Source organism: Pieris napi, chromosome 5, assembly GCF_905475465.1.
Source record: "Pieris napi chromosome 5, ilPieNapi1.2, whole genome shotgun sequence".
In the NCBI taxonomy this organism is placed as follows: domain Eukaryota; kingdom Metazoa; phylum Arthropoda; class Insecta; order Lepidoptera; family Pieridae; genus Pieris; species Pieris napi.
Window position 1 is genome coordinate 10,492,238 of NC_062238.1, and position 25,374 is coordinate 10,517,611.

Here is a 25,374-nt window from a genome sequence, read left to right on the forward strand (position 1 = left end):
ATTTTTAGATATATATACAAATAGGACCAGGGTGGCATAAACATGGCGGAGAAAAAGAACGAATACCCAGCGAGCGTGGAGGCCGACCGGCGGCTGTTGGAATTTGAAACATGGGAGGATTATTTAGATTCACTCATTGAAATTGCTGACCTGCGGAATCTCAGAAGTATACCCTCGGCCCGAACTATCGCAGCATTTGGTTATAGGTAAAATATTAATGTTTGTTCAGGGATTTGCGCTGGGAAATAGAAACGGGATCGTTTATTTAGTTGGCTACTTCATTACATTTTGGTCACGACAAACAAATACTATTGAACGCTTATTGCTTTGTAAATGCATTAAAGTCGTAAAAATTGTTTGATTACGATTTAAAATCAATAAGAATATTTTTAACATTTTTGAACAACTTTTAGACAGCGAATACGACATACTACTATAGATAGCTACCAACAACTACCACCACTTATGAATCACCGATTACCTGCATGTTTCACTGATCATTTCACTTTATACGTAAGTGGGTGATCTATATGGCTATCAAACAAAATATTATATCAGCAACGGGGCTACATCTAAAAATTTAACCACAGTAAGTAATATGTGAATGAAAATATTATATTTTATTCTGACTTATACTAAATCCGCAATTGTGGACTACAAAATGTCAGTCTTTCAGTAACAAAATTTAAATAAAGCCAACATTTTGTGAAATTGTTTTAGACGGATTGCAATATTCCTTTCACAGGGCAAACGGTGACACATTGCAAGAGAAAGAATTCTACAAACGTCGGAAAGTAATACATGGTATAGTTTACCCGACTGTGAAGCCTTATGTACTGGTTAGTGAGGGTGCTGATGAAGGTGATGCGTTTAGTAGAGAACTGGCTGTAAGGGAGAGGGCAAATAGAGTTGGTATTCTTCAGGTAAGTATACCATACGTCATACCAATAACGAATCATACAATTTTCTGTGCATAATTTTTCACAAATATTCAATTTTGTTAAAATATGAAATTTACACGTATTTTGAAGAAAAAATTAAAAAGAAATCAGTGGCGCTACAAACTGTTTAGGTCTGGGCGTCAGATTTCTGAATCTGTTTCATGTTCATTTTTAAATTTAATGGGCAAGTAGGTGATCAGCCTCCTGTGCCTGACACACGCCGTCGACTATTTAGGTCTAAAACATGTTGGTTTCCTCACGATGTTTTCCTTCACCGTTCGAGTGAATGTTAACATACAAAGAAAGTCCATTGGTGCACAGCCGGGGATCGAACCTACGCCCTCAGAGATAAGAGTCGCACACTGAAGCTACTAGGCCAACACTGCTCTGCGTATTTTGAATACTTGAAATTAAAATAAATTTTATAAATTTATCCTAATACAAACAAAAGTTATGGACTTTCTTTCTATGTGCGCATTTAACATTCGCTCGAACGGTGAAGGAAAACATCGTGAGGAAACCAGCTTGCCTTAGGGTTGGGTCTAAACCCAAAAAAGTCGAGGGCGTCAGGCACAGGCTGATCACCAACTTGCCTATTAGATAAACAAATGATCATGAAACAGATACAGAAATCTGAAGGCCATTGATTTATTTTTATTTTACAAACAAAAGTCAATTGTTCATTTCTATTTGTGATTAAAGGACACACTTGAGTTTTAAGAGGTTTTGAATTATCCATTTGAAATATAAAATTACGCCTCTTTCACAGATAGTCTCGCCATCGGGTTTGGAACAATAGCTTGAAATTAAAAAAATCACAATTTGTATATTTCATTTGCTATTGCTTTTTATTTATAGTTGTTGCCTAAATTTACCACACACCGTTATTTGCAGTCGATAATTTTCATTCGGCACTTCACTAGAGGCGGTTTTGAAATTTCCGGCTACATTGATTACGCTCATCGGCTGATTGTGGAAAATTGGGCGCCATTTTTTAAAGGAAACAAAATGCTATTGCCCCGGGACAGTGATCTTGGTTATTATCATTGGAGGCATGGCACTGTGCGAAGTAATATCAGCAGGAATTATAAGGTATTATAATAAGAAAATATATTTGATGTGAAAAAATTATTGATTGAGTAGACTAGGTAAGTTAGAGTAACTAACTTACCTGAAGAGCTTTCGGAACTAAAAATCTTAATTTAAAACAGTCTCTCAGTTGCGGAAGTATTATTATTGATATGCCTAACTGAGGTTATAAGGCTGATATTCAGCAAAGTAGACTTAATTTGAAATTTTATTTTGACAGCTGAATTTTAATTTTTGTGTAGCAGGGAAAACTTGCTACGCTCATCTGATGTTAAATGATAACGACGCCCATAGACACTCACATTGGTAGAGGGCTCGCAAGTGCGTTGCTGGCCTTTTCCATTACTTAAATAAAAATAATAAAAGCCCTTTACTCGCTGACCTTTTTAACTTAGATGCTATTCTTATTAAACAGTATTATTCTTAAATCTAATTTACATAGCATAAATAATAATTTATTAGCAACCACTTTGGTGAGGTTGTACATAGGCATCTCCCAATTGTTTACACGTCTCTCTATTCTTGGCTTACCCATTACTAACCTTTTTATAAACAAAACGATCGTAAAAGTACCACAGGACTGCCTTTCAATCCGTCTGTAACCTATTAAATGACTTACACTCTATGTAGTATTCATCCGAGTTTATTATACCTAATTATGCTTAGCACTCCTCGCGGACTATCAGATAAATAATTCAAAAATAGCGGCCCGCATCAACTTTGGACTACGTAAATTTAAGCTGTATTCTTTGTACGCAAATAACTTGACACAGTGTATGTGATTTCTCTAATTGATGGAATTTCAGATTTCTAAAATGTCATAAAAGTTTTAGTTACCAAACTATTATGAAGCACGAGTTTTTATGATTTAGTAAAACAGTAAATCGGCTCGGTTTTACAATTGACTAAAAAGGTTGTATAAATATATTTGCTGCCTGTCCATAGATGATATAATGTGCTTGTAATGTTCTATGCATATTTTATCCAAGGTACGTAATAATTTTTGCTAGGAGGGATTATTTTATAAAGTTTGAACCTTTTAATTTAGTGGTCCATAACTACGCGTATTTAGACTAAACCCTACAAATTTAATGGCTTTAACAAAAGTTTATAGAGCTTATAAGTTTCACCATATTAACCTTCATGTAAAGCTGTATTTGAACGTACGTTGAAAGTTGATTTAAGCGCAAACTTTCTACTATATCAGTAGAACCTCGTTAAGTCGAACCTCGATAAGTCAAAAACCTCCAAATCTCGAAAAAATGTTTTGTTCCCTTCCCTTAAAACACTAAAACCTCCATTACTTGAAATCTTGACCCTCTGTTAATCGAAATAATCACCGAGTCCCTCCAAGCCATTTTGGTACATATTTTCACTCTATAACTCGAGAAATTAAATTGGACCTCTGTATCTCGAACATAGGAACGTTTTATTTTACAACCTTTACAACTTGATCATTTAGAATTTATTATCTCTATTGTTCGAACAAAAATAAGTTACCGACTTTAAGAACTTGCCGACAATGTGAGTACACTATTGTTTCTTAGAAAACATTTTAGGAGTATACAATAATAAATTTATGACTCATGGAAACACGTGTTTGCTTGCTCTCAAAATGTATAAGAATAAACCTCTAACTCTTTATGTCGAATCAAAATCCGCCTAAGTCGAAATCCTCCATAAGTTGAAAACTCTATAACTCGAATTTTTTGGCGTCTCCCTTGATGTTCGACTTATAGAGGTTCTACTGTAATAGAAAATTGTTTTATTGACTATACTCTGGTAAACTCCAAAACAGTTGGACTTAGGACAGGTTTGAGTCGAGAAAAACACCTAGGTACCAATTTTTAAAAGTCTAGTTGACTTACTCGGAGGCAATCAGGCCATAGGCGGCATATAAGTGAACATCAGGAGATGTTTGCGTGTGCAGATACCAAAATGCAAGAAAAAGATAAAGTTCGAATTTAATTTATTTTCTTTTCTTTTCTTTTCTTTTCTTTTCTTTTCTTTTCTTTTCTTTGTTTTTCTTTTCTTTTCTTTTCTTTTCTTTTCTTTTCTTTTCTTTTCTTTTAAACACTCCTGACCTAACAGTCGACCCTAAATTGAAAAGAGTGAACAATAAGTGAATAAAATTTACAGACGAAACATAAAAGCCAACACAAAATTAATTAAGAAAAACAAAATTACATAATAAAAAAAAACTTAAAACTACTATAGGCACTAACAAATAAAAGAACTTTTGCCAGTTCACTCGACGGACAATGAAAAAGGTCCGTTAACCTGTAATTCGTTAACTAAATTAATACACCGAATCAAATGTGCCCTTTTCAGAAGGTTAGTCTAGCTGTGGGCACATGAAGTAACGGCGGACGATGTCGCTTTCTGACGTACCCATCAAAATAAATATATTAGTAACTAGCTGGCCTGGCGAACATCGTACCGCCTAACAGTTGATTCTTTATTTTTTTAAATACTTATTCTGCTATTCGGGACACCGGTCTAGCTAGTAAGATAAAAAAAAGAAAGTTGATAAGACAACAAATACATTATGTCAAAAAATAAAAATTTACCTTCCCGGAACCCCTCTACTAACATTTGAACTTTATGATATGGTATTAAAGTTCAAATTGACTTTTAAGTATTATTACGAAAATTTTGTATGGGAATATAGAAAAGTGTTGTTTTTAGACTTTTTCACTCAATTTTTTTAAATTTTTCTCTCCGTAAGAACCATCCTCGCACTTCAAGGAATATTATAAAAAAAAATCAGACCAATCGGTCAAGCCGTTTTCATGTTATGTCGTGACAACGGAAAACGGGTTTCATTTTTATATATATAGATGTATACGTTCAATATAAATAAATGAATGTATAGTACAACATTCGTGACATTTAAGTTACAAACGTATTACAAAAGTATTTCCGTGTCAGTACGACGCTGGGGCTAGTCCGAACAAGCAATTTTTGATTCAACATTTCCGAAACTACGGGTCTCTATCGCATCTCATACAATATTCCCTTTGCAAATGCGAAAGTATTTCAGTAAAGCGCTGAAATGCAAATCCCTCCAGGTGCCGAATGTATCGTTTTTTCTCGCTTTTCACGTTATTAAATAAGTTTCACTATCAAAAGATGAATGCTCTCGTGTCGTACTAAATTTTGAATTGGGACTTTTGTCACTTGTTTATTGTTTTTGAGTGTCATTTGTTTTTATGAATAGTTCCCAACTTCAACTGATTGCGTCAGAGTAACTTGTATGTAGACAATAGCTTTGCAACGCTTAATTAACTGGTTTAATGATCGAAGCACTGGTTATATTGCGGCTACCTAAGCAGCAGTATGCCTGAATGCGTCTAATAGTGTTATATAATATTATCGTAATATGTTAAAAAAAAGAAAAAATATTTTTTCATGATACAGCATACAAAAATACATACAACCCCTAATTTTCATCCCTCTACGATCAACCCCTATTTTTTATTATTGTAGATAGTTATTTTTATTGAATTAAAAAAATGTTTCCTAGAAATAATATACATGGCAAAACAAACGTTTGCCGGGTCAGCTAGTTTACTTATAAATTTTTAAGCCGCGTACAAATTGTTTGAAGAGGTCGATTAACTATGAGGGCGATTATTAAATAAATAACCCTCTAAAATAAGAAATATTAGTGTGTTAAACCAATTTATTTTCTGATATGTATCTTAAATACCTATTAAAAAGAGTGGCGGAGAGTTTATTGCCAGTTCTTCTCTTCCGTTCTACGCCCTTGATTTGAGAACTGGCAGTAAATGTAAAATTAGAAGCATTAATATGTATTTCTTTACTGACACGTCATAGTCTAGTCGACAAGTTGAAAATGGAACAAAATAGAGATACTGCTCTTAAAATTATGTGCGATAGCTCATTGGATCCGGAATGACGTCTAGAAAAATGTGCTAAAAGCGTGTATTATTAGCCCATAAAAAATTGCAAAAGTTATAGACAATTAAAGATGAAAAAAAAATGGCATTTAGTTTTTTGCCAATATTTAATAAACTATTAATATTTAAGAAATTTCAAATAAAGATTCTGAAAGAGGAAGAAATTTCCAATAAAAAACTCCTGACTCCCGGAACTCTATCTCCATTATTTATAATTTTAATTTAACGCTGAAAATAGGTCTGCGGGTGACATTTTTAGGATTCGCGCGTGGCGTCAAAAGCGACTACGGCACATTAAATAATGTCACCCGCAGACCTATTTTCAGCGTTAAGTAAAATTATAAATAATGGAGATAGAGCTCCGGGAGTCAGGAGATTTTATTGGAAATTTCCTTCTCTTTCAGAATCTTTATTTGAAATTTCTTAAATATTAATAGTTTATTAAATATTGGCAAAAAACTAAATGCCATTTTTTTTCATCTTTAATTGTCTATAACTTTTGCAATTTTTTATGTGCTAATACACGCTTTTAGCACATTTTTCTAGACGTCATTCCGGATCCAATTAGCTATCGCACATAATTTTAAGAGCAGTATCTCTATTTTGTTCCATTTTCAACTTGTCGACTAGACTATCATAAGTGTACAATGTGTTACCTACATGATTAAATGATTTTTGATTTGATTTGATTTGATTTGACTTTTGTATTAAAGATACATATCAGAATGAGCCTAAAATGAGAACAGCTGTCTGATGGGGTGCATCTTAATATAATCATGATATTAAGATTCTCGTGTAAAAATGATCACTTTTTGTATTGAGAAATAAAGTTCTTTAAACATTAAATAGACTCAACTAGACTCGACTGTTTAAATTTTGTCATCGTTTTATAGTATGAATTTAAATACACAAGGAATCTAATATAAATGAATACGTATGTATATTGTCTTTCACAAGCCACAAGCTTCAACTCGCATTATAATGGGATGTATTGCTTCGATGTTATTGACAGCTTATTAGAGTTCAGGAGATCGATATTACTCATATTACTTTTGATTGGAAATTATTGCCGACGTTTGAATGAAGTATTTTATGAACAAATATATTTTAATTTAAGCTCAAATAAAATCTATTGATTCGGTTTTATTCATTTAAAAGAGTTGTCATGTCATGTCATGTGTCTGTCAAGGTAGTAACAAAAACTGTAAATTAAAAATAAATTAATAAATGTTCAGTTCCTTGTAATAGAATTTAGCGGTGAACCTAATGGTCCAAGATCCCAGGGCCGCCAGACGTCACGTATTTTCTGACGGATGAAATGTGGACGATTGGGTAGTGTTAGTATGTACTATGATCGTATGCCTACCTGCTAGCTTGGTCAAACGGCCAATTTCCAGGTATCAGGTAATCAAGGTACACAAAAACATTACTTACTTCACGTAAATTCTCATGACTGATTTTTATATATGTTTTCGAGTGTATAGTTAAAAATAAATTGTCAATACTCCCAGACACTTTCCGTCGGCCATATTGCTTAACAGACGCTTTAAGGGTCTCAAAATAATTAGTCAACTTCACGTAAATTCTGACGCTCCATTTTTATATATGTTCATCCCACAACTATTTTAAAAGCTTTGACAAGAAGACAGACCGATCCAAGGGGCCAATCATCCCCTAAACTAAATTTTAATATCTCTATGAGTGGGAGCGCGAGAGCATTATCTACGCGCATGAGACTGAGTGAGACCGACTGCGCTGTTAAAGCCATGAAAATTACTTGAAAAATTATTATTATTCAAAAAGGGCAAGCAAAAGCCGTTTAATATTTTGAAGAAAAATGAAGAGTACCAACAAGCATTTCACCGTTTTGGTACGTTGGATTTTGTTGGTGATGTAGATGAAGAAGAACGTGTATTCAACATAATACAAAAATTTATCTGTGATGTTTACAACGTTCCTGGAATAATTCATGTAGATGCTGCCAGACTACAGTTGTTTATCATTTACATACATGGTATCTGATATAAATGAAGAATTCAATCGAAAGAATTTAAGAAACTTCGATGCCAGTAACTTACCACCTTGTAAAAGTGACCTTTGGCAACAGTTTCGACGGGCTAGCTTTGGAACAATGCAAGTATGAAGATGATAAATATTTTCAACCCCGAAAACAATGGCTGGACACTACAAGATGGTAAATATGATTTTCATTGGTTCGATGGAGATCAATTACCGGGTTTTGTCAGTGAGTCGCTGGAAGAACAATCAGGTAAATTATTTTCGTTTCTCATATTATTTGTATCTTTTTAGTTTTTTCAGACCTTCATTGTTTAACTTGTTTTTTACAGAGGAAGAAAATAAGGATAATGCTGATGATGACGATCACGATTTAGATATTCAATTTCAAGATTGATATTTGTTAATGATGATAATGAAGATTAAAAGCCACTGTTAAGAAATATTGAAGAATTAATATTTTTCCACTTTGTTTCCAAATTTCCAATAAATAATTAATTAAAAAAATTGCTGCTATTTAAATATAAGTGGTATTTTAAAAAAATATTGTTTAGTTCTAATTAATAAATTGAAAAAAAAAAAAATGTCGGCTAACTTTAGTATTATTTATTATGTGTCAATTTTTTTCTTATTTTTGTTTCTATAATTTACTTGTCAACAAAAGTTCTAAAAATTATAAAATATCTGTTCAAGTAATTTTCATGGCTTTAACAGCGCAGTCGGTCTCACTCAGTGCGCGTAGATAATGCTCTCCCACTCATAGAGATATTAAAATTTAGTTTAGGGGATGATTGGCCCCTTGGATCGGTCTGTCTTCTTGTCAAAGCTTTTAAAATAGTTGTCGGATGAACATATATAAAAATGGAGCGTCAGAATTTACGTGAAGTTGACTAATTATTTTGAGACCCTTAAAGCGTCTGTTAAGCAATATGGCCGACGGAAAGTGTCTGGGAGTATTGACAATTTATTTTTAACTATACACTCGAAAACATATATAAAAATCAGTCATGAGAATTTACGTGAAGTAAGTAATGTTTTTGTGTACCTTGATTACCTGATACCTGGAAATTGGCCGATTGACCAAGCTAGCAGGTAGGCATACGATCATAGTACATACTAACACTACCCAATCGTCCACATTTCATCCGTCAGAAAATACGTGACGTCTGGCGGCCCTGGGATCTTGCTCTATAAGGCGAATAATTAAATCACCGTAGCGAAATATCTATAATAGAGACCTAACAATGTTGGTAGTACGTTTACGGGTTAGGTCAGTTCCTTTTTTTATAGAACAGGAGGCAAACGGGCCGGAGGCTCACCTAATGTTAAGTAATAACATTAGGTGCCCATGAGCTCGCGAGTACGTTGCCGGATATTAAGAATTGGTACGCTCTGTTCTTGAAGGACCTTTAGTCGAATTTTTTCGGACATACTTCAGTGGGCAGTTGGTTCCACATATGGGGTGTGCGGCAGAAACTGCCTCAAACAATGGAACGAATTTCCTTATTCAAATCTTAATACATATATATAAATTACGTGTCACGTTGTTTTGACAGTCACAATTCTAACAGATGGCGCTGTGTTGAAAGTACCAACGTTTCACATAAGCTACAATTTAATGGCAAAACGACCAAAAAAGCATGGTCCCCATGGGTCCCCATGACTGGTGTTTTCCTACCGTTTAAAATTTGACGAATTTTTTCCTAGATGGTTTATGGCTATTTATTTTTTTAATTACAACGTTCCTTCATTTTTTTATTGCTGTTTTACTTTTATGAAAATTTATACGTACGGACTTCACCGCGGAAACATTCGGGGAGGCTTCCTAGAACCTCAAAACGTCAACATCTGTTAAAAACTCGATTTTCGAAAATTTTCAAGTTTCTTAGCGGGAAGTTAAAAAGAAGAATAATAAAAATATGAAAAAATTAAAAATAATTAAACATAAATTTTTTTTTATTTCCTATTCGCCCAGCGGAAACGGCTAGTTATGTAATATAACAAAAGCAAAGCTTGGCCGAGTCTGCTAGTAACTAATAAAAAGTTATATAACCAATAGTAAAGTACGTATATTACTTAATGGTCTTTTACACACATTTTTTACAATGGTTTTTTTGTTTATGAAGAGCAGTGTAGCTTGATTCTGATTGCCAAATGATTGGTCGGTTTTTGCGGCCAAGTCGAATGCCGATGGAGCGGTGAAGTTTCCAATGGAATTCTTGCATAGTTTCCGTCACTCCAATGCATATCCGATTCAAATTAGATTGGGAATTTAAATTGAACTTGTTACGAAGTTCTACTTTAGTTTGTTTAAAAAAAATACTGTGTGTTTCATCTTACATCAATTGTTTTCGGGTTTTTAATTCAGTTACAGTGATTACAAATAACAAACAATTCTCTGTAGCATGATATTCTTTAATAAAGATTTATTACAGACGGAAAGCAGTAAAGTTCGATTAAATTAAAGTAGATCAATATTTTCTAATGTGACGTATGTAGGTACTTAATAAACTATGATAATTAATTCAATTTAGCTTTTTAACAAATAGTTAAGAGAAGATGATGCATTTGTTTTTCATTACCAGCCCGTTATGGACCCAGACCGTGGTCTTCTATTCCAAAACCGTCATGACCACAAAATAATCTGCCCAGACCCACAACAGGATCCCGGCCAGAACACAAGCAAGCAACGTATATATTCGCCCAAATACACACACATTGAAATATACGACCATGTTGTGAGGCGAAAGAGCTGAGTTGAACTTTTATTATCATAATTTATATTTCCATATCAAAGGAATGTTTGTATGATATTCGAAATGTAATGTAAAAAATAATAAATAAAAAATATTGTTGTTTCATTCGCGACGTTTACACGATTGATCTATAAAAGTAACCCTTAGCGTGAAATATACGTGAAATGGAGTTTTTGAAGTGAAACTTCTTTAGGCGCATGAGGGTAAAATTTTTACGTCACGAAGATGTGCAGCGTTTTTGTCGAAGAAAAGAGAGCGATTGAGAGAGACTGAGAAGGGGAAATTACCTTATAGAAATTATATTTTTAAAATTAAAATTTCGTAAAGAATTATTAGAATTTTATATTTTATGTAAAATCTCAAATGACGAATTGTAAATTAAAACGCGTGTTTTTATTATCGAAGAAATAAATTAATTTTTTTATTTCTATTAATTTTCGACACTCAATTTTTTAATGACAATTAAATTCCTAACATATCTTCCTTATACCTTCCCTCTAAGTCTCGGAAATTTTTAGATTTGTATAAATATGTATAAGACTTAAAAATTAGTTTGCCAAAAAAGTTTCACTTTGGACATGTGTACTTTGTACGCACGGACTTTTTTTATTTTATAGAACAGGCCAAACGGCCCACCTGTTAAGTGATACCGCCGCCCATGGTCACTCTCTATGCCAGAGGAATCGCGAGTGCCTTTTAAGAATTGGTACTTTTCTTGAAGGACCCTAAGCCGATTTTGGTTCGGAAAATTGGAGTAGTTGACGTAATTGAGTAAGTATGGTTTTTTCTGTGAAAACTTGAGCACAGCTCTGTGGATGTGTTTATAACTAAACGGAACATGAACCATCGAAAATATTTATGTTCTATGGACCATCGAAAATATTTATGATCTATGGTAGCGTTTGAGCTGTCATGATCTGACATTATAGTAATCATGTCAGATCATGATACCTACCCTTCAACTATCTCAAAGTGTGCTCAGGACTCTGGCATTTAAAACTATTTTGGCGTGATTCATAAATAAAAGACATTTTCTTTATAAATATATAATAAAAAATGTATCATTGTAATACTTTTTGCTTTGGTTACTTAGAACATAACATGCTTTAATTATTGTCATTATATTTTTTATACGATGTTCATACATTAGCTATAATCCTCGATAAGTTAAAAACTGTCTTCTATGCTATGAGAGAGACGGATTAAACATTTAATAACTATTCGAGAGTATGAATAAGACAATACAATTCAATACAATAGCATTATTAAAACTTTCATAAATCTGTGTAGAATGTATTAAATATAAAAAGCCGTATTACTGAGCACTTAATATATGTCTTTCTTAAATATTAAATTAACTATCCTAGTTTCAACATAAGACAAAAGATCAGTTGCATACGAGAATGTAAGTGAGTGCTCCTATTTCACCATGCGTCCTGCTGGTAGATGACAAATCTTTGTTTTTAATGTATTTTATTATTAAAAAACTTGGCGATAAGAGAGTGGCGGAGAGTTTATTGCCAGTTCTTCTCTTCCGTTCTACGCCCTTGATTTGAGAACTGGCAGTAAATGTAAAATTAGAATTATGTATTTCTTTTTTGACGTTCATAAGTGTACCTATACGAATAAATGATTTAGACTTTTGATTCAAAAAGCAAGGAACACTATCACTTTTTAGTTTCAATTGAATAATTTTCTAAATTTCTTGTAAAGGTTTGAACTCACGTTTTACAATTTAAATATGTAATTTCAAAGCGAACAAAACTATCTAAGCTGAATACAACTAGTTTTAACTTTTCGTCACCGAGCCTCAAAATATGCGAATTTAAATTAAGAACAATATTCGGTAGTTATGTCTGTGATTGACCAGATTCCAGTCTCGATCTTTTGGCAGTTTCCCGTGATGCGGTATGGACGACGGACGTTCGTAATGTTATACCGAAGATGTCTTCATGATAACGATTTTCTTCCTGAAAATATAAAATGACTAAAATTGCAGAACAATTTGATTTCATTTCATAAGAAGAATAACGTTATTTTAATTGTCTTTGTTTTTTATTTCCAAAGACATTTCCTTGTTCTTAGAGGTTGCACGAGTTTGATTAAAGAAAAATATTTTTTGGTTAACAAGGTTCATGTTATATCTGTAAAGGAAGTGGAACCAGTTTGTAGATTGACAATGTATATAGCAGAAAATTTAAAATAATTCTGAATTTAAAATTTATTTTTGTTGACTTGCCGTATCTGATATAATTTCTTCTTCTTAGGTATTTATTGCTGTTTCACTTTTGCCTATATGTATACTTCAGATTAATAAAGATAATGTATTTTAACTTATGTATAAAATATAGTATCTTTTCCATATAGTAAAGTTTAACAAAGATGTTTTCCTCTGATACAATAAGCAATTGAACACTTTCATATTTAAATCAACCCTTACCATTAAAAATAACATAAAATCATCGACTTCTGTATCTGATAGTTTTCCGTGTGTTCTGATGATTTCTTTGAGTTTCTGTTGAACTTCTTCAGCCATTTTACAGTCTCCGCATACGTAGAAATGACCTCCTCGCTCAAGAAGCATAGTTGTTATTTCAGCACCTTCATCTTCTAGAAGTGCTTGTACGTGTTTCTGAAATGTGGTCGCAATAAATATATATAAAATAAAGTAAATCAGTTGCGCTACAACCTCTTTAGGCCTAGGCATCATGATTATTTTTCAATATAATAGGCAAGTAGGTGATCAACCTTCAGTGCCTGACAGACGCCGTCAACTTTTTGGGTCTAAGACTAGTCGGTTTCCTCACGATGTTTTCCTTCACCGTTCGAGCGAATCTTAAATGCGCACATAGAAATAAACTCCATTGGTTCACAGCCGGGAATCGAACCTACGACCTCAGGGATGAGAGTCGCACGCTGAAGCCACTAGGCCAACACTGCTCCTAAATATATTAGATAGACTTATAAATTAAACTTCCTTAATGGATATTATAGTGAATCACTTGGTTCGATGCGTAGGTAATATCTTATTAATAATACACAATAATAGAAAAATACTCTAAAAATATATAAAGTATGAAAAAACCATACCTTATTTACAGGCTCTCTTGAAAAGGCGACCACGGCTTTATTTAAAACGCCATCTTTAATAGCTTCTTGCTTTTCGTCCTTATACAAGTCCATTCCTCTATATCGGCACCCAAAGAATAAACACATAGGTCCATGGTCCTTCACGTTGTTGTTTTGTATGAGATGCCTTCGATGGTGCCAGAACCCCCTGAAGGGGGCTATGCCGGATCCGGGCCCCACCAATATGAGAGGAACAGATGTGTCGGATGGCATGTGGAAGTTTGGGGCCCTGAAAACGTAATTAAAATATGAAAAGCGACTGTACAAGTATACACTCAAAAATCAAAATAGTGCGTTTAAAGGTATAATAGACTAGAAGATAAGTGTTCACTGTTCATTATTAATTAAAATATTAAAATATCGATGTAACTCCGCTAGAAAGTTTGTCAACAGATTTAGGACTGAAACAAATTTTTATGTTTTCACTTAGCAATATGATAAACTTTTAATTAGCAATGCACTGACATTGCCTGCTTATAAAGGAATATAATTTTTTTTGGGGACTGCGAACATGAAACAAAAGACAAACACTGATCACAGCCCTGCGATTCTGTAACTCACTTTTCGAACTCACACAGCGGTTTTCGCATCGGCGGTCGCTCTCAAATCAGTCGTGAAGCAGTCATTTTATGATTTCGCATTCTGATAAACAATAAACTACAAGCTCCCACCTTTTCAGAATGCCAAATCATAAAATGACTGCTTTACTGCCTGCCTGCTTTTGAAGAAGATTTAAGTCGGCGCCTGGTAGATAGTACCGGTGACTCCAGACCTAGCTTTCCTCGCACAACGAATAAGTATCGCTATACATCTAGGAAATGCTGCCAGCATTAAAGCCACTGGCCACAGGGACCAAATTTGTTTTAACTTAAGAATATTGTAGATACTGTATATTTGTGTGTTGAAAACAAATATAAATATATTTTTTAATAATGACATTAAACATAACATTCCAAAGATTTGCTAAGTGGGTAAATCCTAAGATTTGTTAAATTTATTGAAATGAAATGCAGCTAATATTTACCTTCTTATAAACGCGATGACTTCATCACCCGGCTTTAGACTTTGTAAATACGTTGAACACACACCATAATGTGTCGGGCCTTCTCCATCTAAACATATTAAGAGACAAAATAAAACTAGCTTTTATAAGTAATTCAGAGGCGCTACAACTCTACGTGGGTCTGTTTCAGGTCGATGCACTTTATATATATGTCACCGTAAAATTGTAAACACCGTTAGATTGTAATCTATCTCGCGAGATTATAAACTGTCGAAAGATTGTGAACCTCAACGAACTGCTTACAATTTAACGTATTATTATTCGGTAGTTATATGAAATTGTTGGAAAGTAAAATTAATCTGTAATTGACCAAAGAAGTTTGAATGATAACTAAGTTGGTGTAGTACAATCTACCGAATAATACGTTAAATTGTAAGCAGTAAGCTGAGGTTCACAATCTTTCGACAGTTTATAATCTCGCGAGATAGATTACAATCTAACGGTGTTTACAATTTTACGTTAACATATATAAGTCTACTTGAAGTGACAAAAATTTCACTAAAAATCTAAATAAGTATTTACGTGGATGCCCCGCCTATATACAGGGGCCATACACTGAGTATAAACCAGTTATAAGCGCCATTGTTTAAATGTGAAATTACATTTAGGCTGAATACTTCGAATGAAATTATAATAAATCGGGTTAAAAGATTAGCTTTATTTGACTTTAAACCTCCTTGGTAAACGATGAAACGGACTCCCGAATAACAGTTTCCAGTACATCTGGAACCTGCAGGGCCACATGTTTTTTTATGCAATTAGGTTAAGACTATAATTTATTATCATTTAGTACCTACCTCACTTGATAGGTTACGAACATCATCTATTTAGGACAACCCACAGTTACATTCGTGAAATTGGTCATAATGATGGTATATTTTTTTTTTTTTTAAAGACAATTCACACCAATTGACCTAGTCCCATGCTAAGCTGGTGAAGCTTGTGTTATGGGTACTAGGCAACGGCTATACATACATATTATAGATAGAAAGACATATAAATACATATTTAAACACCCAAGACCTAAGCACAACACCAAATGCTCATCACATCGATGTTCGTCTCAGCCGGGGATCGAACCCGGGACCCATGGCTTCGCAGTCAGGGGTACTAACCACTAGACCAATGAGTCGTCAAATTATATACGTTATCTCAAAACATTCCTCGATAAATGAACAAAACACAAATAGTTCCTTTTTTTATATAACACGATGCAAACGGGCAGGAGGTTCACCTGTTAAGTGATACCACCGCCCATTGACACTCAATGCCAGGGGCTCGCGAGTGCGTTGATGGCCTTTTTAGTTCCTGAGCTAAGCGTTCAACCAAACAATCAGCAGCTTAATATTAACTCACTCTGTGTTTTATATATGACCACGGCGACAGTCACGTGTATCCTGTTTGGATGTGCCAACGGTGAGGAAGAGATAGAATAGAATCTTGGCTGAAGCGGAGGCAGCAATGCGGCAAGCAGAGACGCCTGAGGACGACATGATGGTATTTGCTGTAGTACCTCAGCTAGATTGGGATAGAAATGATATCTCCAGTCGTCATACTTGTTTGAGTCCTGTGAAATAATGAGATAATAGATTTTATATGATATGAATTTGGTAATTAAAAAAAAACGTGTGGCACTCAGGGACTGCCGCAGTAAAGCTATTGCATTTTTTTTTTAACTTATGCAATTATAATTATTTATTTATGCAGTATTTTTTTTCTTTGATATTAATTCAAGTTTTTTCTTTAATAAATCAATTCAATCTACCACTCTACCAGACTCAGTTTAAAACGCCTATATAGTCTGCCTCACTCTATCGCGCACCGGCTGCACCGATCTCGTCAGAGAGATGTGAATACGCAGTATGCGTTCTGTCCCGCTCTAACGTGCAAGGTTTTTTTCGTTACGGAATTTCTGGATTCGGCGGTCTCTACGCTTGAGGCCCGCGATAGAAGCTATGCAATAGCTTAAAAATATGTTTATCACTTTATATAGAGTTCTATCAGGTTTAATTATATAAAAAAAATACTTTAAAACAAATTGTTGCGCATTGCTTTACAGATTGTTTTTTCGTACCTGATTGACCAATATCAAAATAAGTATTTACTAAACGTGTCTATTATGGAATATAAGATACAGATAACACACGTGTTCTAATCATTTTACTTACAGCCCATGCATGGCCAAACTCAGACTAAAAATAACAACTAAAACTACAATAAAATACAATTAAGTTATTTATAAAATTGATAGTAAATGCTTTCCTCTTATACCCTCTAAGTATACTCTCAAATCTCAATATACTACCCCCATCATAGAGTGTATTTTGAAAAATCTTATCTTACGTTGATACACGCGTAAATAAATATTTAAATTAACTATACGACTTCACTTACGAGGAAAAGTATAAAAAAAATCGCAAATAATAAATATTAAATTTATAAATTAATTTTGAGTATGTTTTCCCACTTTTTTATTAATATTTGTTATACACAATTGAAAACCAAAATGCATTACGTTCATTTATATCACTGCATAAGTAGAATAAATTTCCCAAAGGTAGAATAGAAGTCATCTACATACACAGAAATTGCTCAGAAACCCCAACCCCACAAATTGGTTACTTAAATTATTAAAACATATTTTGTAATCTTTGCCGATTTCTTTATATTTACCTCGATTAATTCTGTCAGACATTCTGCATCACTTTTATCGCTACACACACTCGCCAAGTACTTCAAAACTTTGGTGGACGGAGGGGTTGTTATGTCTAGGAATCTAGTAAATAAATCCCGTACTGAGACAGCTGGTAGGCGTTCATGTTTCTCCCATGTTTTTATTGCACCTTCAGAAAATGTAAAAATATATTAACCTAAAATGCTTTATTTTTTAATATCGAAGTATAAGAGTCTATAGGCGGAAACATACTACCAAAACGCGACGCCACACCACGCCATCCGACGCATGTCAGTACTTATCAATCCCATATATTTAATATGATCAGATGCACATAGACAACACGCCATGTGATCACACGCGGTAACATCCAATCGATTTGGATCGGCGTGTTGTGGATGTTGTGATGATGACGTCATGCGTCAGTCTTTCGAGTTTTTGACACGAATGTCAATTTATATACTTAGATATTTTTGGATTTATTTGGCGAAATGAACGACGAACAATTAATTGAGTTGGTGAAACAATATTCTGTTTTATATGACATGAGATTACCTCAATACAAGGACAAAAACAGGGAGTTAGGATGTTGTTAGTTTAATACAACAACATCCTAACTCCCTAATATAACCTGCTAATCAATTCAGTATATTAGAAAAATACAGGATGGGCCAGAAAGATTTGCGAATTTGAAAAAAATACAATAAAAAAGCTAAATACAATTTTTTATTTCAATTAAAATAGACATCTGGGAAATTTATTTCTTAAAAATAACATCATCCAGGTGTGCACCATTGCGCTGCAAACATTCCTCGAATCTGAACCTCAAATTGGTAAAAACTTGCTGGCACATTGCACGGGGAATAAAAAGATAAATAAATCAGCTAAATGACTTCTGAATTTGCAAGCGTGTCGTGGTGTCGTGTATTGGTAATGTGCACGATGGACATCGGGTGTCGACACGACACGTCGCGTCGCGTTTTAGTAGTATGTTTCCGCCTTATGAGAGATAATAAGCCAGGCGTTAGGCATGTTAGGCGTTCTATAACTTGTATACAAAATAAATCAGTGGCGGTACTACCTCTTTAGGTCTTGGCCTCAGATTTCTGAATCAGTTTCATGATCATTTTTAAATCAAATAGGTAAGTAGATGATCAGCCTGCAGTGCCTGACACACGCCGTCGACATTTTGGGTCTAGGATATGTCGGTTTCCTCACGATGTTTTCCTTCAATGTTCGAGCAAATGTTAAATGCACATATAGAAAGAAAGTCCATTGGTCCCCGGCTGAGCACGAACCTATGACCTCAGGTATGAGAGTCGGACGCTGAAGCCACAAGGCCAACACTGCTGCTGCAAAGGGCTCGCAAGTACGTTGCCGGCCTTTTATGAATTGGTACGCTCTTTTTTTGAAGGACCCTAAGTCGAATTGGTTCGGAAATACTTCAGTAGGAAGCTGATTGCACATAGTGGTGGTGCGCGGCAAATACTGAGTTGTTGTTTTTAAAATGTTAATTTAGTCTACGAGGTCTGTACGCCTAAATATAATGAGTAAGTAGACATAAGATAAAACTTGTTCATACCCATGGGAGTGAGGGTTTCCTTCATCACCTGAAGTTGTACTGGTTTTTCAAACGCATCACTTTCTTTCAGTCTTGATAATATAGTGTTTACGATTTCCTCTCTGTTACAAGCCATTATTCCTATGTGATCTCCTGGTTCATATTTTAACTCAATCTAAAATACAACTCCAATTAAGAAATTTGTATTTGAAAAATACCAGTTGCATTTAATTTAGCTATTGAAAAACGCGGAAGATATTTTGCATATACATTTGTTGAGACAAACGAACAACCCCTTAAGGCATTTAGCAAGTAACATTTCTGGCTACAGTTTTAGTAATTATATTCCAATATGTTTTTTGTATATTTTCTCAGCATTAATAGTAGTTATAATTGTCTTTTAATTTAAATATTATAAACGTTAACGCTATTATTGACGTCAAAGATTTCTTAAATTAATGTCATCATTTGCTCTGTATAATTTAAAACAATTGAAAAACTTGTATTGTAACAATTTTAAATTAAGAACTTTGGTCCATGTACCAAGCTCCAAATCTTTGCATCTTCAAGGAACGAAGAAGGTATTAAATAGCCACTTCCTTGTGTCTTTATCATTGCGTGTAACATAATTGTTCAAATATACAAAACACAAACGCCACTTAGATTAAATTAGGTTGCAACATCAGCGGTGCGGATATAGAGAGAACTATATCGAACTTGCATATAAAAACGCCGCTATTGTAAGTTAAAGAGCAAGGGCTGTGTTGTGGAGCACCAGGTGTCGAGATATATACGCGCAATAAAAGTGAACCTTTCAAGCTATTTAATAGTAATAACGTACTGCCTCTTGGTACAATATAATCTTTTACAAACATGGATTAGGCATTCCTAATCCGTATACGTAACAACTAACTCCCTTATTGATAAATAACATATCAAACAACTGTCTCTTTTCATAACAGCGAAAACACAATATCACAGAAAAAGACAAAAGCATAAGACTTAAGTTATAAGAGTGCAAAAATTATAAGGTAACCTATACAGTATTCATAGTCTTTGGTAAAAACTGAGAATTAACGGTTGTATATGAATAACTAACAAAAATAACATGTCGCACATCGTATAAATCACTGTATAGGCGCGCAACGATGAAACTCAAAGGAAACTTTTTCCTTATAATATTTGTAACATTAAAATACTTACATCGACTTTCATATCTACAAAAATAGTGGCTCGATCTGATGAGTAGTCTCCTAAAGGCTTATTTTCCTGTACTTCACAGGCTATCAGTGTCTTCTTATAACTCTGTTCCAGCGCTGATATTATTGGCACATTTTTATCAACATTACTAAACCTTACTGTGTCTTTGGTAATTGGGATTGCTCCGAAGGATTTTCGTGCATTTTTAACGGTGTCATTTTCTTCTATACAAAACGTTTCACATGCAATCTGAAATTCAGTCAGTGGAATAATGTATAATTCTCAATTAATGTTAATGATTTGTAGGGGTTTATTTTTAACTGAAAATAAATATACATATATACATGTTTATAATATCAATAATTACATACATGCATTCTTTATACAAATAAATAAATTTGTGATATATGTATGTATTTGTAAGGGTTTATATTTCTAGGTTTACTAATCCAAAGGCATCTCAAACAATCATCACTTGAGCACTGTGTAATGTCAAAGTTCAAATAGGAAAAAAAAATTACAGTTCTTGAAAGAAGATTTAAGTTTTAGTGACGTTCCAGAATACTGGCCTAAGATAGACTTATCTAATATATAAAATTCTCGTGTCACAATGTTCGTTCTCATACTCCTCCGAAACGGCTCAACCGATTCTTATGCATATTCAGTAAGTCTGAGAATCGGCTAACATGTATCTTTCAAAGCCCCTAAGTGATAAGGGGTGTCCACCCCAAAATATTATTTTTATTTTTTAGAAAACATTTTTGCTTTTTATTTTTTTATTAGACAACATACAAAAATACATACAACCCCTAATTTTCACCCCTCTACCATCAACCCCAATTTTGTATTATAGTAGACAGTTATTTATATTGAACTAAAAAAAATCCTAGAAATAATATACATAGCAAAACAACGTTTGCCGGGACAGCTAGTTGTATAGATATATAGACTTTGGTTTATTCACAAACTATCAAAATGTACAGTCTCAAAATATCTGTGTATAAAATTAATCAGAACTAACTAAAGATTAACAATAATGTACCACTTAACTACTTACATGAAATATATTTGACGACCAGGTCTTAAATTGTTGTTCTTGTCCATACATTTCATCACCACAATTTATGTCTAACAGCCTCTCACCTCCAAGATCTTCTAGAACTCTGTCAACTGTTTTACCAAAGAAACAGAATTTCGGATACACGCTAGACCCTAGCGCAAAAACTGCATAGCATACGTTACTTAATGGTCCAATGTGTTCTGCTGTTGACGTTCCCCCAAGACTACCTGTAGAGAATTTAATCATTATCATTATCAGCATGGCCATGAACAATGGACACATAAAACAATTCTTAAACTACCAAACTTTAAAGCTCAGTTTCACGACAATGAAATGACAACTTTTTGTATGTAATTGAGTAATGAAAGTGTAATTGAAAAGTGTTGGCCTAGTGGGTTCAGCGTGCGACTCTCATCCCTGTGGTCGTAGGTTCAATCCCCAGCTGTGCAACAATGGACTTTCTTTCTATGTGCGCATTTAACATTCGCTCGAACGGTTAAGGAAAACATCGTGAGGAAACTGACATGTCTTAGACCCAAAAAGTCGACGGCGTGTGTCAGGCACTGGATGCTGATCACCTACTTGCCTATTAGATTTAAGAATAATTAACTGATTCTATTCAGAAATCTGAGGTTCAGACCTAAAGAGAGAGTAAGAAAAAGAGTAGCGGTGTAGGTCCACTGATTTATATATTTATTTATATGTAATACTTGGATATATGGCAAATTAAACAAACAAACAAACAATAACGGTTAAAGATAAGAAAGTATATGCAATATTTATATTTCACTGAGATTAAGAATAAGACATTTTAAGTCTGTTTCTTTTCACGAGTAAGGCTATAATTTCTAATTCGTTATAATTTTAGTCATTACAAGCTATCGTGACATTTTTTGTAGATTTTAATATGTTCTTTAATATTGTGGAACATTTTTTGTTCTATCATCAATAGTTTTCGCAGCGCATGGGATGAAAGATATTTTATAGGCATTTTTCACACCTTTGGTAACAGTAAAACTGCAGTAATAGGGATCGGAAAAGTAGGAATCTTATTTTCTTGCAAATGTAGCATTCATTTGGTGAAGAATTGTTTAAGTCCAGCTTTTTGAGACAATTCGTTACAAACATACATTCAAATCTTTCCTCTTTATAATATTAGTATAGATGGGTAAATAACACAAAAAAATAATCATAGAAACAGATATAATGTAATTCCTATATTTGTTTTGTAATTACGACCTAATTGTTTTATGTTATATCAAAATATTTTTCACGCCATCCTTGAATATGTTCGCAGATGCAAATAATACTTTTAAAATTAATTTCTTAAAGGAAACTCCATTTGTATATCTAATTTACGTTAATATTGTGTACGTGTCTGTCGACCTTACTTTTATTAGATTCCAGCCGTGTCAGTGATCGCTTGTATTCATTATTACTTCGACTGGACTCCAATCGAGATAACTGCCTCTTGTATTCATTGCGCGGTGTCATCACACTGTTTGCCCTCATTAAAGACTTTGGCGTTGGGGTCTTGTAACTAAACGAAACAGTTCATAAATAAACAAAGAGAAATTGTTTGATTTAAAATTTTATAACCATTGTTAGTTGTACTGCCCTGCGATTCTGTAACTCACTTTTCGAACTCACACAGCGGTTTTCGCATCGGCGGTCGCTCTCAAATCAGTCGTGAAGCAGTCATTTTATGATTTGGCTTTCTGAAAAGTGGGAGCTTGTTGTTTATTGTTTATTAGAATACCAAATCATAAAATGACTGCTTCACGACTGATTTGAGAGCGACCGCCGATGCGAAAACCGCTGTGTGAGTTCGAAAAGTGAGTTACAGAATCGCAGGGCTGCTAAAAAATAATGAGAGTTAAATATTGTAAACAATATCGTTGGAAATAATTTATGCAAATTTTCAATTGATTAATTTTTTAACCTTTTTCATGGGCCGATATCTTAATAGAGGCATTTAATAATTTAAGATTTCCTCAATATATAACAAATTAAAAATAAATATAGGATTATGACCTGTGTCTGATTTGACCTAAGTCATATCTGACCCTAACTCTACGGAGAGTTAAATGAAAAGATAAAAATACAAATACTATCTAATGAATGTTATTCTTGAATGGCTTATATAAGACATCCGTTTACGAACATTTTTTCTTCAGCTAAATGTCTGTTAACCTTTTATATTCTCTTGACAACATGTGTAGCCTCTGCTTTTTGTGTATGATATACGTAGAAATTTTATCAATTTAAATTACATATAATAGTATAAATTTCACATTCAGAACATCTTTTCCTTCTAGATCAAGTCGAATCGTTGATATTATTTTATTTAAAGTTAAAAAGGCCCCTAAAATGTTAAGAACAAAACTTCTTCTACTGACTTGCTCTCCAAAACATTACTTAAATTACTCAATAGTGTAAAATAGATTATATTTTATTTCAGATTGTTACGAAAACTGGAAATGGATGCATATTTTCAATATCTTGCAGACGTGTTCACATTAAACACGATTAAACAGTTCCAAGGATATTTCAATTTAACAGAACATCAGAAATAACTTTACAAGCCTGCAATTTTAGTATTCTTGTATAACTTACCCTGCACTGTCCAACTGCTCATTTTGATTCTTCTTCTCATTATACAGCATTTGAAATAGATGTTCAGCAAAAGTCTGGGAAATACCATTTAATAAGCATAAACCAAAGCAAAATTTCATTCCTAGAAACTGCAAAATGCCTTAATGAATGTGCTAACTAGTTATGTTTTAGTTCAAAGTATATTACTCACAGTTTACTTATAAACACAAATATGAGCTCGAGTTTGCAAAGTTCAAACAAATATAAATTGTTTTGCGAAATATTTAGGACTACTCTTTGTTGAAAGTCGTAAGTTTAGTTTATAAAGCCTTTGTACGAGCTAAGGCTGTACATTTTGCTCACTCAGGCTTTCTTAGTTTTATAATCGTGGCGATTTCCTAAATCATCGGAGTTACGCCCCGAGTATAGCCAGACGCATGCTCTCTCTTCAACTGTTACATTGCATTCATTCCTTACATAGCAATTAACATTCATTATACCGCTGATATTCTATTATATATCTTATATATATATATATATTATATTGTACGCGAGTGGTTCATACTCGGATAGAGTAAAACTAAAATCCTCTATTATTTAAGAACCCTACAGCTTTGGTATTTTTTAGCTAGCTTTAATAAATTACAATTGTCCGCGCTACTTCAAAAACTATCTCGCAATTAGAAAACCAAAAGTGCAAATTATTGTTTATCATTAGACATAGTATATTACTATAGGAGAAGGCTTTAGTAATTCCATCTTCTTAAAATAAAACAAAAAAGGAATAAAGGTGGCACTGGCTATATATTTGATAACTTTCATGTATTGCTACAATCTTACGTTAAAGACAGAAAGTATATTTCGTTAAATTCAAAGCAATGTTCTTAAGTTCTATGTATGAAGTTTATGAGTACTTACAACGCCGTTCGCAGGTGGCTCGCCATTGCCGAAAGTTGAAGTTACGATAAGAAGGAGCGTTTCGTGCTCTATCGAAAACATATCGTAATCTGCCATACATTGGACCTGTTCAAAGAATCTATATGAGAACTTTCGATAAAGTTTGGGAGCTTATCAATTGATCTCATTCAGCCTAAGATGACTTAGCTTTGATCTTTCGAACGTGAACGGTAAATTATCAAAATATATTTGACTTGACAAATTGAAATCTTAATATATATAAATTACGTGTCACGTTGTTTGTCCGTTATGGTCTCCTAAACTACTGAACCGATTTCAATCAAATTTGCACACCGTGTGCGGTTTAATCTTACTTAAAAGATAGGATAGCTTACATCTCAATTTATACCCGCAATATTATTTTATTGCAAAATATTTGTTTATTATTTGATAGTCACAATTCTAACAGA

The 25,374-nt window shown here is 33.7% G+C and overlaps 2 protein-coding genes across 2 annotated transcripts in view; one reads left to right on the top strand and one right to left on the bottom strand.

The window, feature by feature from the left end:
- Nucleotides 1-25: 25 nt before the first annotated feature.
- Nucleotides 26-10,853, top strand: LOC125049593 (cilia- and flagella-associated protein 299-like). The gene is made up of 4 exons (XM_047648977.1): nt 26-206; nt 746-923; nt 1,836-2,033; nt 10,555-10,853. The coding sequence occupies exons 1-4, from the start codon at nt 43-45 to the stop codon at nt 10,723-10,725; spliced, it is 711 nt and encodes a 236-aa protein (XP_047504933.1). The 5' UTR covers nt 26-42; the 3' UTR covers nt 10,726-10,853.
- Nucleotides 10,854-12,438: 1,585 nt separating this feature from the next.
- Nucleotides 12,439-25,374, bottom strand: part of LOC125049457 (nitric oxide synthase-like) — a 50,881-nt gene continuing 37,945 nt past the window's right edge. The window contains exons 11-22 of the mRNA XM_047648767.1: nt 24,926-25,030; nt 24,029-24,102; nt 22,804-22,952; nt 21,410-21,639; nt 20,356-20,601; nt 19,174-19,327; nt 17,591-17,760; nt 16,274-16,484; nt 14,879-14,966; nt 13,816-14,083; nt 13,166-13,357; nt 12,439-12,695 (exon numbers count right to left, since the gene is read on the bottom strand). Coding sequence (XP_047504723.1) covers nt 12,576-12,695; nt 13,166-13,357; nt 13,816-14,083; nt 14,879-14,966; nt 16,274-16,484; nt 17,591-17,760; nt 19,174-19,327; nt 20,356-20,601; nt 21,410-21,639; nt 22,804-22,952; nt 24,029-24,102; nt 24,926-25,030 — 2,007 coding nt within the window. The 3' untranslated portion in view covers nt 12,439-12,575. The remainder of the gene's footprint in view (nt 12,696-13,165; nt 13,358-13,815; nt 14,084-14,878; nt 14,967-16,273; nt 16,485-17,590; nt 17,761-19,173; nt 19,328-20,355; nt 20,602-21,409; nt 21,640-22,803; nt 22,953-24,028; nt 24,103-24,925; nt 25,031-25,374) is intronic.